Source organism: Morone saxatilis, unplaced genomic scaffold (genome assembly GCF_004916995.1).
Source record: "Morone saxatilis isolate NCDOM2014 unplaced genomic scaffold, NCSU_SB_2.0 Contig23, whole genome shotgun sequence".
NCBI classification, from domain to species: Eukaryota; Metazoa; Chordata; class Actinopteri; family Moronidae; genus Morone; species Morone saxatilis.
Genome location: NW_023339796.1, coordinates 17,207,080 through 17,220,042, shown reverse-complemented (window position 1 = coordinate 17,220,042; position 12,963 = coordinate 17,207,080). Strand labels below are relative to the sequence as shown.

Here is a 12,963-nt window from a genome sequence, read left to right as displayed (position 1 = left end):
CTGTCGGTGAACTCTCTGGATATATGAGGAACATAAAACCCTTCAGAGGGAGGTGGCTGGTGTTTGTTCCACAGGCAGATGGCACTGTTTGATTACAGGTCTAGATTTGCAGTGTCAGTGTGCTGCAAACTGATTAGTATACCAAATCTTGAAAGAGAAATTTGTTTATTTGAAGAAACATTAGAAAACAATTCTCAAAAATGTCAAAAACGGGTATTGGGAACATACTTGTCACCCTTGCAAATACATAGCAGTTCTCTCTAAATAAGAAATCCTATCCAAGCAGTCTTCTTGATAGTGTCAACAGTTCCAAGTCCAAAGTATAGGACGTCCACAATACAAACAGTGGAGTACAATGATATGGACAATGAATGGGAACTTATTTTAAACCAACGTCCATTGACACTTTGCACACTTGTGTTCTCACAGCTGAGCCATTGCGCATGTTGTGCTCACGTGTCCCACATTTTCTCTCCCTCTCATTAGTAACGTCAGTCGGTGGTTCAGCGCGTCCCCTCCGTCAGAAAGGTGGGGGTCACTGTGTGGATCTGAGCAGGACAAAAGGGCTTCTTAGTATTATTACTTGTCATCGTCTTTTTTGCCCGGCTAACCCACGGTAACAAATCTGCTGCCTTTAACGCTTTGTGCTGTGGCGGTGCGCTGATCTTTCAGGATGCGGAATCGCTCGTTCAAGGTCATCGATGTTTGCTGTGGAGAGAGAAGTACACCAGAGACCTGTTAAACACTTTGGGGAGCAGTGTTTTGGAGACAATTGGCAGAAAGTGATATACAAACATATTTTCTCTTATTTTTGTTCATATTCAAAATTACTCCTTTTGTGATTCTTATTATTGAGCGCTTTTGAGGTCGTTTTTTGTGTCATTTTTCTATCCACCCATCCTTTTTTTGGTGGCATCTCTTTCCAGAGTTGGCACAAGGCATTAACCCTTGCCCTTATGTTTAGGGGGCATTACCTATGCTACTAAACAATCAGCCTCACGCCTTCAATTTATGATCAAGTGGGATTCATCATTCAGCACATCTGGGGACACAGGTAAGAGTGTGTTTGGCGTGTTTTATGTGTTTTTTATGTTAACAGAAAAATTTAAGAGAATGTTAGTGCGTGAAGCCCAATGTGGATATAAACACATTTAAAATGGTCCTCTGCCTGTGTGTCAAGTCTCTCACCGGTTTCCCAACACTGTTGATGTCAAACTGCAGAGGCACTCCTTTTGGGATTTTCTTCTCCACCGTTTCCACCTTGATGGGAGCAGAGGTGGCTGTTGGGGGATGCAGGGTCCAAGCAGTGGGAGGTCTACGAAGAAGACACACAGTCGCTGACTGAGGTGTGAGGGTAATAACTAACTAACTATATTTCTAAATGTTCCTGTTACTATGAACAAAAAACATTTTTATTTTAGAAATTGTTTCCTAATCGACGTATAAAAGCAGAGTGTAAAGATTGTGCAGGGTTTGTGATATTTACTCAGGCTGCGTCCTGGCTGTTGGGTTGTCAATTGAAACAGTCAAGATTCCACTGCTGGTAGATGATGTGCGCCACCTGGTGGACAAACAGGAAAGTTGCACATTATCACACAAACAACAGACACTGACCCTAAAATGGCAAACAATGGTCTTCGTTCCCCTCCAAATATTCACATCCTCCTCGCGATTTCCTCTTCTCACACGTGCACATACAGAGTAACACAGGCAATCAGCTAGTAACGACCAACAATGAGGCAAAATAGACTCGGAGATCTAAGAATACTCACTGGCGAGTTCTGACTGGAGGAGTGTGAGGATTCGGCTTTTGCACTTGTGCCTGTACCTGTAATATGGAGCATTGGACATGGAGAATAAACAAAGCGGTGTATTGATATTTATAGATAGATTTAAGTCTTTCAACACCCAGATAAAAACAGGCTATGCTACATATGCTAACAGAAAAGCCTCACACAACCATTGTGTACCTTGAGTCCCCTGCGAAAGAGAAATGTGGCCTGACGTGCTTCTCTCTGAGTCTGCTGGACAGGCGGCAGTGGTCTGCATGGGTGCAACACAAACATATCAAAATAGAGCTGTGTATTCAGTGCAGGTCTTCAGAGAGAACTATACACTGGCACAAGGGCACTGTAGGACTGTACACGCGTTGTTACAAAGGTGTTCTCACCGCCGTTGCAGCTGAAATGGTCTCCTGACCGATGTCGCATTCTGGGCTCTCTGTGGATCGGGGTGCCTGTACGGCCGCCTCTGTACCTCTGGCTTCCTGTACTGAGCTTCAGGGCGCTGAATGAAAGGTTTTGTTTTCTGTCTTGTTTTCTGAAAGACAGTGAAGCACGTCATTTTATGGTAGGCGATGAGTTAAAATCATAACTCTACTATCTTACTTTAGTTCTTTTACCATGTTTACATTATGAACCAGCATCACTTCACAAAACAAACCCATTTGAATTTCCATCTGTAAAAAGGCAAATCTTATATAAACAGTGTGATCCAGGTTAATGCTAAAAAGTATCAACCCCAATCTGCTTGGATATATATATATATATATCTTTAGAATTTGCACGAGATCAGGCTTGACTTTTTATATGCGCTTTGGAAATAATTTGAAAAAATGAATTCAATTTAAGAATTTAAAGACAATGTTAATAAGCATGAGAACAGGTCGATGAATCACCAAGGGGGATGACATAGAGTAACTGAAGATTAGGTTTGTAAAACACAGCTTTAATGATACAGTAACTTACTGAGAGGGGGGAAATCAATTAAGGATGCTGTGGTGGGCTATGTAGGTTCAAAGTTCCAATCACGTCCGCTGAGATTCTCATTAAGCTCTACTAACTATAAATATATCACAATTCAGGGATGATGGGAAATGGAAAAGTTTCTAAGGTCGTCTCATCTGGAGCAGACAACATCAGGGGCAGCTAACCAAGTGAGTTAGCGCTTCCTGGATACCAGACGGCAGCTGCTGATGTCTGTTGCCAGGCGACAGGATGTGGAGAGAACTCCTGCCTCTGCCCGCGATGAAGGTCGGGAAGATTCAGGTCAGCAGGAAAGGGTTCAGTCTGTTGGTGCGCGTGCTCGTACAGTAGGCACGCAAGGCTGTTCGGTTACCAAGGAAACAAATAACAATGCACATGCTTTTTGAAAATGCACTTGAGCTCCATCTTTTCTTCTTTTTTTCTTTTCTTCTCTTTGTCAACTTCTGACAAGTGCAAGGTCTTGCAGAAGGTGATCAAGCTTCAGTGCAATACCACAGAGAGTTTCAGTGTGTCGAATTTGAACCGTCTAATCTTTAGCACCGTTTCTTCTCTTTTTCCTCTTATATCTTCTATCTAATAAAGCTGGGGGAAAGGGCTGTTTTAGTCAGTCTAACTCGTTGGGCAAACAGCTGACACCACTCCTTCAATGAATGTAACCATCCCACAATGAGATGTGTGCAGAGATCAGTGTTGCCAGCAGTCTGCAGCGTGGTTATCGCCCCCCCCAGTGTGTCCTCTCCCCCCCAGTGTGTCCTCCATTACCTGGTTGATTGCTGCTTTGCTGAATGTGCCGACCCGTTTGAGCAGGGCAGCTGGCCGCCGGGCTGCCAGTCCTGTGATGACCCCTTGACCCCGTCGTCTCCCCGGTGGTGGAGGGACCCTTCGGTTTCTTAATTTCGGTGCTCCTCCTCGGGGCACGCCCCCTCCTGGTAAACATAATATTAGTGTCATTACATATGTAACGTACAGAGCCGTTTGGACATAAACATGAAAATGGTTACCAGCACACACACACACCTCTCTGGAGGGGGCCAGCAGCCCGGGACGAGACCCCCTTTGCTTGGGTTAAAGTGCCTTTCCTCTTGACTGGTCGGCGGTTCACGGTGGCCTGTCTCCTCTTGAACTGTTGCTCCTTTTTGTTCAACCGAATTATGTCATCTGTTCAATTTGACACACGAGCAATGGTTAACAAGGCCGTCTGAATGCTCAAATGAGATCAGTTCAGCTAGCGAGCCGCTGACAACCTGGCACCAGTGGACTGTAGCTAACGTTAGCGCCTACTCTATTTTAGTAACGTTGGTGTTAGCCATCTTACCTAAGGACATGTCGACTTTATCGGGCACCGCCGGAGTCCTCCCCCGGCCTGCTGGAAAACCACCTTTGTTCATACTTTAAAACCGCGACAGACAATCCCAGGTGCGAAGAGAAAAACAATAATACTTGTTAACCGTGCCAGCAGTTTGTTCCTTTTGAGGCTACGGCAACAGACACGAACCCTCCCCCGAACGTAAACGCCGCCGCGCATTGTGGGAAATGCAGTTCAACAACAATAACTGTGTTACAAAACCTAAAAACCAGCGTGCTCATGCTACTGGTCGTATAAAGGAAATTCAGTAGCGACAGACGTGTCCTTCGTAAGTACTACGTTTGTTTCGTTTAGCTTCAGAATACCGTGAACGCTTTTACAGACCGACTCAACGTATCATTCATTGTATGTTGCACTGCATTTGGAGGAGGTAAGTTATCTCTTCAACGCGACTGTGGTTTGAGTGAGAAGCTCTAGTCGTCGTGTTTTTTCACTTATTTCTATGATTTAACATCTGGCGTGTGTTTCTTAATGCATTCTGACTTCACAAATAAGTCCAACACACGGTTCTTTACGTAACTTTTGGTTTGTGTAATGTTTTGCAAACGGTGTTATCTTGAGTTGTTCACTTTTTTCCACTGGGGTTTACCTGCAGCTCGTCTTTTCCTTCTGCACGAAGAACACTTTCGAGTCCCACTTCAGTATTCTCCTGCCTGAGGAAGCCATTCAACAGTCAAACCATCATGTCTGACAAAAAACGCAAGGCGAGGTCTGCTGCTAAAGAGCCCAGTGCCAAGCAGCAGAAGTTGGCCGCCACGAAGGAGGAGAAGAAGGGGAGAGCTGGGGGCTGGCTGCAAGAGCTCCTGGAGCAGCAGAGGACAGAGAAGAAGGAGATGAAATTCAATGACAAGCGCCTCCGTTTTCTATCAGACACTGAAAAGATAAAGCAGGGCTCAGAGGGTGTCCTGTACTGGATGTTAAGAGACCACAGAGTGCAAGGTAAACTACCAGCAGTGCAGTGAGAGGCCTGTTCTAGCTTGTATTTTCTCTGTATCTCCATTGGCAATATATTTTGTGTGTTTCAGATAATTGGGCACTGGTCCATGCCCAGCGGCTTGCTGTGGAGGAGAACCTTCCTCTGCACGTCTGTGTGTGCCTGCATGTCCCAGAATCAGAACTGTCCACCCTGAGACATTACAGCTTTATGCTGAAAGGTCTGGAAGAAGTTGCAAAGGTATCGACTTCATTATTTAACAGAGTCATAAATTCCAGTAGTGCATTAGTCGGTTCATCTATATTCATTTGATTGGCAGTCATACATTACAATACGTTAATACAGTTAGTAAAGATCAACTAATGCCACCAAACACTTTTTTGCTTTCTTTTTTATTGAACATAATTTGAAAGTGAACATTCAAAATCTGTATTTGGTGACTTGAGGTGGGCATTTGTCATTTTTTACATTTTATTAGCACATTAATCAGTTACGATGAGGGTGTAGCAATTGTTTAGGTGAATAAACAATTAAAAATGCCAAACCCACTCAGGTTCATGCTTCTCAAACAACCAAAAATCACTAGCGACGACAAGTGACAGCTTTAATTTTTTATTAAATCAGACTGTTGGTCGGAGAAAACAAGCAATCTGGAGACTTGGCTCTGGGCTCTGGGTAATTGTGAATGGCAATTTGATTAGTGTATAAGGTTTTAAATCCATTAAGTGAGAAACACATTTCACAGATTCATCAATAATGAAAACCAGCGTTTGCAGCCCTCGTAAAGTGAGTAATGAAACAATAAAACATGAATCAATAGAAAAGTTGGGAAAGTGGCACCCTTACATGTTTCTTTACTGAGTTTAAAGTACTAAATACAATTCTTTTTCTAGGCTTGAGGGACATTTAGAAGAAACACAAGTCAAAAACATTTTGTATTTGTGATCTAGGTACTTGAACCCACAACCAAGTCTATGTTGCTTAACTTTTGTTGTTCTGCCCCAAACAAACAGGAGTGCAAAGCCTTGGACATCCAGTTCCACTTGCTGCATGGTTCTGCAGGGGATGTTCTCCCTGGTTTTGTGTCAGACCGCAGCCTCGGGACCGTGGTGACAGACTTCTCCCCCCTCAGAGAGCCACTGCAGTGGGTGGAGGACCTCAAAAAAAGGCTTCCAAAGGACATTCCCCTCATGCAGGTACACACTCGCTGCCAGAGAGGGAGAGGGTGATAGGATGCTCTGCGTTCTGTTTCTTTGCCAGTGGATATTATTGTTTGCTTCCTCCCTCGTCTTTTCCATTTTGTTTTATTTATTATCCCCACCACACTGGTTCATAAAGAAACAAATGATGTAATTGGCCTCCCTCTAATTTAGTATTTGTACTATCAGTGTTTCTTCATTGTCTGTTATATGGCAAAAAAACTAATTTTCTTTTTATAGGTTGATGCCCACAATATTGTTCCCTGCTGGGTAGCATCGCCTAAGCTCGAGTACGCCGCCAGGACCATCAGAGGAAAAATCACCAAACTTCTGCCAGAGTTCCTTACTGATTTTCCTCTGGTAGAGAAACACCCCTACACAGCTACAAGAACTGCCAAAGTAAGTGGTGCAGTAACAGTGAAGCCCACAGTGGGATTGTTGTGAATAAACATTATTATGCTATTGTAAGGAGGAGAAAGAAGTCGTGTATTTATGTAATATTTAAGGACTTTTGGATTGGATAAGACAACACAAACACAATCCTCTTCTCCTAAAAAATATTCATTGCTTTGGAAGTGTTTTCTGAGATCAATACAAAGGAAAGTGGGCTGTCAGTGAGCTCATTCATGGGGAGTTTGGAAGTCACACTGCTCCAATAAAGCACTTCCTTTCAACCTTCAGCAGCTCCTCTGTGATACACATTATTTATTGACGAGTGAATATAAACAGTAGACTTTTTTTTTTTTTTTTTTTGACTGTCCAAAAGTTAAATTTCTTTCCCAGCACTACATATTAAAGCCGCAGGAGTGTGTGCTTTCACTGCAGTACCATTATTGATATGCCAGTCACGGGTTTGAGCCTCCTGATAACGTAAGCTAGGTGAAAGGCTCAGAACTTTCTTCACCTCTTTTGAAGTTTGCAGTTTTCTTAAAAAAACAGTGTATATTTTAGCTCATCACTGTCAGCTGTGACCTCTGCTGATTTTTTTTTTTTTCTTTTCTCCTTTTTCTCCCACCTTCACCTTACAGCCAGTAGACTGGGACAAAACCCTAACGTCCCTGCAGCTTGACAGAGCAGTGGGAGAGACGGAGTGGGCTAAACCTGGCACCAAGGCAGGGATGGCCATGTTGGAGTCCTTTATTGATGTACGCCTTAAACTGTTTGACACCCAACGCAATGACCCAAACGCTCCCGCCCTCAGCCAGCTCTCCCCCTGGATCCGCTTTGGTCAGTAGTACCCATGGTTACCACGGGTCCTAATCAGGGTTTTATAAAAAGACATGGATCATTGAAAGTGTTTGAATAATTTATTTTGCACCAGAGTAGACATTGAAATTCTTTTGATATATTTTTTTTATTATTATTTATGTTATACTCTCTTTTTAATTGTGTTTTATGAGCTTCTGTGAAGTCTGCAAGTGCTCGTTATATACATTTTTAGTGTTGTAACAGTAATTAACCTTGATCCGTGTCTCAAACGATGCCATGTTGGGTCCTTGAATTTGAGGGAACTGGGCCTGAAAAGTCCTTGATAAGACCTTGAATTTGATGTTTAGGAAGGTGTGGGAACCTTGAGTACCATGAAAATGATCAATCATTTTATGCATGTCCTTGGGGTGGGTGGGGGGTGGTTTTGTAAATTTCTGCAGCATTTCTGCAGCATCTCTGCATTAGCGCTTATAAATTTACTCTTTCTTACATTTACTTCCACATATGTGACCCAAACAACTATTGGCTTATATCTAAGCTTTCCTCTCTGTCTAAAATTCAAGAATCAACTCACATCTCTGCATCTTTCTGGAGGAAAATAAAGTCCTCCAGTCAAGCTTTAGACCTGGTCAAAGTACAATAACTGCTACAACTTTCTGGTAGACTTAAGGTTGATGGTTTAAAATGGTTGATAAAGGTGTCCCACAAGGATCAATATTAGTGCCTCTGTTCTTTACTCAGTTGATGAAATTGACATTGCATTGTCTAATTATTTGCTTGTAGTACCATCTGCTCTACCACTAGCCAGGCGTTCTCAAGTTTATATCTGCTTTTGACAACCGTCAAACCTTTTTTAAAAGCTTGTTTTAATCTCCAAAAAGACTAAAGGTATTGATTTCACAACACCTTTGATGTTACTACTACTAATTCTGAGCCGTACACACAATGGTTTTCAGTACAGCATTATAAGTAGCTCATTGTTCTGCTTTTTTATTGGATTCTTTACCTGAACAGAACTTGTTTGTCCTTTTGCAAAACAAAAGTTCATTATATAAACCACCATGCTATACACATTGGATAATAGAGATACCCTGTATGCTCATACTGCATAACAGTGCCATTAAACCACTGGATGCCATTTTATCTAAAGTTAAGTTGTGGAGATAATTAACATCCTCAGTTGAGTTCAAAGTGAACGACCATGAAACCAGACAGACTACAAACTAGGGTGGCTTTAAAAGTTCCTCTTATCAGCTCTGAACTGGGGAAGACGGGCTTTTATCACTGCCTCCTTATTCTGTCCATCTTTATCTGCCTATTTGCTTATCCTTTTCAACAATCTCTTCTTCCTCCCATCAGGCCACCTTTCAGCCCAGCGGGTGGCGCTGCAAGTTCAGCACAGTGGGAAGAGCGCAGGTCAGTCGGTCTCCTCTTTCATCGAGGAGCTGGTGGTGCGCAGGGAGCTGACTGACAACTTCTGCTTCTACAACAAGAAATACGACAGCGTGGAGGGTCAGTTGAGGTCTCATTAAATTGCATCTTGTTCACTCTGTCGTGGCCCATTTAGATGAGTCATCTGCTCACAAGCTGAGTTAATGTATAAATTGATGGAGTATGTTTTGTAATGATTCAGCTCTGGAAGTTGTTTTTGCTTTCTGATTGTTTCTTAAAAATGTTGTTGTGTTGCATGTGTTTTTTTATACTCAGGTGCGTATGAGTGGGCTCAGAAGACCTTGAAAGACCATGCCAAAGACAAGAGGCCGTATCTATACACACGTGAGCAGCTGGAGAAAGCAAAGACACATGACAAACTCTGGAACGCTGCTCAGGTACAAAAAGTAGTCTATAACACAACAGATCTTCTTTGGTCTTCTCACTCAGCTGTTTCTGATGTAAACTCATTTGCTTGCTGTGTCAAACTTACTGCTGTTTATTGCACGTCTCCATTAGTACCAGGTGGTGACTGAGGGGAAGATGCATGGTTTCTTGAGGATGTACTGGGCCAAAAAGATTCTGGAGTGGACTTCTTCACCCGAGGAGGCGCTCTCAATAGCTCTGTACCTAAACGATCGCTATGAGCTGGATGGCCAGGATCCTAATGGCTTTGTCGGTGAGGACATATATTAAATGCTCCTTTTGTGCGCCGCTGATTTTCTGAATTACTTTTCTTGCATATTAATGCCCTCCACACTATGGTTTCATCCTGCAGGTTGTATGTGGTCTATTTGTGGCATCCATGACCAGGGCTGGGCAGAGAGACCCATTTTCGGAAAGATCCGTTACATGAACTACAAAGGCTGCCTTCGGAAGTTCAACGTTGCCCAGTTTGAAAAAAAGTACTGTCCTAAAAACCTTTGAAGCATATAATGTTTTGAAAGATGGGAATAAAATGCCTGACAGCCGACATCTCCTACACCTTTACCTCAGGAAGCGTCACAGCCTCTAACGGGGGGATTTTCAGCTTTTCTTTGTTCTTCACTGCTTGTTTTATCCAAATTGCATTATTTTTGCGCTGTTCCTTTTACTGAAATATTCAGACATATTGTTTACGCTTATCAAGACTGTAAGCTGTTTTCCAGTAGTTTACTGTATAGTGTGCTGTTACTTTTTTAACTTTAGATTATGATCTGTTGTGCCTACATAAGTGCAAATAACCTTTTTACTTTGTAAACTCTATTTTGTACAAAAGATGCCTTGTTTGTGTTTCAATAACTGATTCCACAGCACATGCTGTTCTTATAGAGGAACTCATTTCATACCAAAACTGTAACCGATGTTAGTCATAAACCATTTTCTGTTGACTTATATTACAATATCTTCATTTATTTACAGTTCACCAGCTGTAATTTATCTCTAAGACCTGAAATGAAGCATATGTTGCCACTAGCATTCTTTACTCAAAAACAAACATTCACCCACAATCACTTTGAATCGGTTGCATTTAAATTTAATTTAGAATTAAACATAGCCAGACTTTGAAGTATTGTTAACTAAAAGCTACTCTAAATCAAACCAGCATATCAGTGCAGCATGAACTGTCAACAAATGCGTAACAAAAAATCTGATTAGAGAAACTTGTTTGTATCTAAAACGGGAAACAAAAAATATTACATCCTTGTATTTGCAGGGACAGGGTGCCATCACAGTTGTGGTTTTATTAAGCATCAATGTAATTAAGCACAGAAACAAAATCTACTTCTACTCAACTTAATTAACTGCACCCTCTGTACTGGATAAAACTGTCCCTTCAGGTAACATACCACTTTTACAATTACAATATGGAACCTCCTCTGTGCTATGGCCTCTTTCGTTTGCGTTAGTTCATTTTAAGGGAAAGCGATATTTATCTCCCAAGATTGTGCTTTCATGTGCTACATATCTGAAAGCAGTTATAATAGTTGTAGAGAATAAGAATAATACAGTGGCTGTGATATGTTAGACTGTAATTTACTGGTTTCTAGCATACTGGTTATTTGTTAAGAGTTAATTAATTCTTGATAAGATGGAAAGCAGCACAACTGTGAGTGAGACAAGAACTGAGTTTTCATGCATTAATTATTTTCCTCAGGGAAACCTGACTGTGACTGTCCTAACATTCATTTCTTTGGTAGTGATATGACTTCATGTGCTTTCCTGACAAGTCCAACAATAAATCCATGCTTATATTGGGGGGCAGTGTTGATGCACAAGCTGACAAGGATGTCCATATTAAGATGTTCTACCTCTGCCACAACTGTAAACAGATGTGCTGTGATTCACATGCAATTTCAATTGTTTAATCCATCACCTAAACAGCAGGCCTACTGGAATACCAATATTTAACTTTTTACACTGAGCAATACATCAGCACTGACTCAAAGAGGATGTTGCTGGTAATTTTCATGCTTTTTTGTTGGGGGGACTCCTCTTGTTTTATTAAATAGATCTTAGAGTGACAGAAAACTACTGTCACAGCTTTGTATACCCACAGTTCACAGCTCTTTTTACACTGAGGTCTGACTGAACTTTGTATCGGCCACCATAGTTTCTCTTGCATTTGGAAGGGAGGGTGAAGCAAGGGGGTTGAAATCTGTAACACACTGCTAGATGCTGCTAAATCCTGCACACAGGTCTGTTAACTGCAGTGTACTGTTGCTACCTCAGGTGAATGAATTACTGTGCCCTGTTGTTTTAGGAAATTACAAGGCCTAATTAAGACAAAAAGTCTACAGCCTGAAAATGCTAGTAGGTATGTTCAAAGTGTTTGCCATATTAGTTTACCATATTAGCATACTGGCATTTTATAATTAGCACTAAACACAATGCTGAAGCTGATGAGTCATTAGTTAAGAATAGTAGGGACCAACAAGGTTATACCGAGTTTCATGGCGATCCACCCAGTAGATAAATTTCACTATAAAACCACATTTCACATGAGGTTTTGCTGTTGGTGCTACAAGAAAAGTCAGGGGATCATTCTCCGGGGACCATATATGTCTGTATAAAATTTTATGGCAGTCCATCTATTAGCCATATCTGTCTCAACCAAAGTGGTGGACTAACCTTCAGACTGACACAGTCATCCCTAGGGTCCGAGTCGCTCATCCTCCTTTCAAACGAAACTGTAAACAAATTTAAAGTCATAAACTGTTATCTGCTCATGTGTATATCAGTTGCTTTAGCCATTCTTTTTTTTTTTTAAATCATACTTTTCAGCATAAATACAAACAAAAATAGGAAACGATAAATATGTACATTATTACATCTTGTAGATGCAGGGACTGGGTTACATCACAGTTGCAAATTGGGATTAAGCACAGAAAACAAAATCCACTTCTACACAAACCTAATTAACTGCACCCTCTGTACTGGATAAAAACAATCCCTTCAGGTAACAACGTACTTAACACCACTTCGCAAATTACAATATGGAACATTCTGTGGGCTCTTTTGTTGTGTTACTTCATTTCAGGGGAAAGAGATATGTCTCCAAAGATTGTGCTTTCTTGTGCTAATTAGCTGAAACCAGCAGGAAAAGTTAGAGGGAATCAAACATTACAGTGTGATATAACCAAATGTTAACTTCATAGTGGCGCTAGAGGAAAAGTTAGCAGGATTCGTCCTCTGGTGACCATGAATGTCTGTAAGAAATTTAACGGCAATTCATCATACAGTTGTTGAAGTATATCTGACATTGTCGTCCCTGAAACCATGTCGCTAGTGTGCCTATATATGCTGATGATATGTTGGACCTATAGACTGTATAAAACACCAAGTGAATCTTGACTTTCTCTTTCTCCCTCTTGACTTTGCAGGTGTATCAGTCATTTCAGCACAAAAGCATCAGACTTATAAACATAAGGAGAATGCAATCACAGCAGAACTCCACTGTCCTGGGATTTACTGTCTTTTGTGAAATAGCTTGCCTATAAATTGAGTGGAGAGCTAATCTCACCCACTAAGGCTGGTGTAACAAGGAGAAAATGAAAACAGAGAAGCGGTGCCAGAGTT

General features: G+C 41.5%; 2 protein-coding genes across 3 annotated transcripts; one reads left to right on the top strand and one right to left on the bottom strand.

The window, feature by feature from the left end:
• Positions 1–146: 146 nt before the first annotated feature.
• Positions 147–4,287, bottom strand: LOC118334563 (UAP56-interacting factor-like). Its single transcript, XM_035670493.1, has 9 exons — positions 4,081–4,287; positions 3,783–3,923; positions 3,528–3,691; positions 2,171–2,319; positions 1,971–2,043; positions 1,773–1,828; positions 1,487–1,561; positions 1,189–1,315; positions 147–708 (listed from the first exon to the last, which is right to left on the bottom strand). Exons 1-9 carry the CDS (start codon positions 4,151–4,153, stop codon positions 607–609), a joined length of 960 nt encoding a protein of 319 aa, XP_035526386.1. The 5' UTR covers positions 4,154–4,287; the 3' UTR covers positions 147–606.
• Positions 4,280–11,221, top strand: cpdp (CPD photolyase). 2 transcript variants are annotated; one of them, XM_035670491.1, is made up of 10 exons: positions 4,280–4,501; positions 4,727–5,070; positions 5,157–5,305; positions 6,079–6,261; positions 6,505–6,663; positions 7,293–7,491; positions 8,833–8,985; positions 9,181–9,302; positions 9,424–9,583; positions 9,683–11,221. In XM_035670491.1, the coding sequence occupies exons 1-10, from the start codon at positions 4,479–4,481 to the stop codon at positions 9,829–9,831; spliced, it is 1,641 nt and encodes a 546-aa protein (XP_035526384.1). In that variant the 5' UTR covers positions 4,280–4,478; the 3' UTR covers positions 9,832–11,221. The 2 variants fall into 2 exon arrangements, with proteins under 2 accessions (XP_035526384.1, XP_035526385.1); XM_035670492.1 differs by having other exon boundaries at positions 4,280–4,399; positions 9,683–9,853.
• Positions 11,222–12,963: the final 1,742 nt, after the last annotated feature.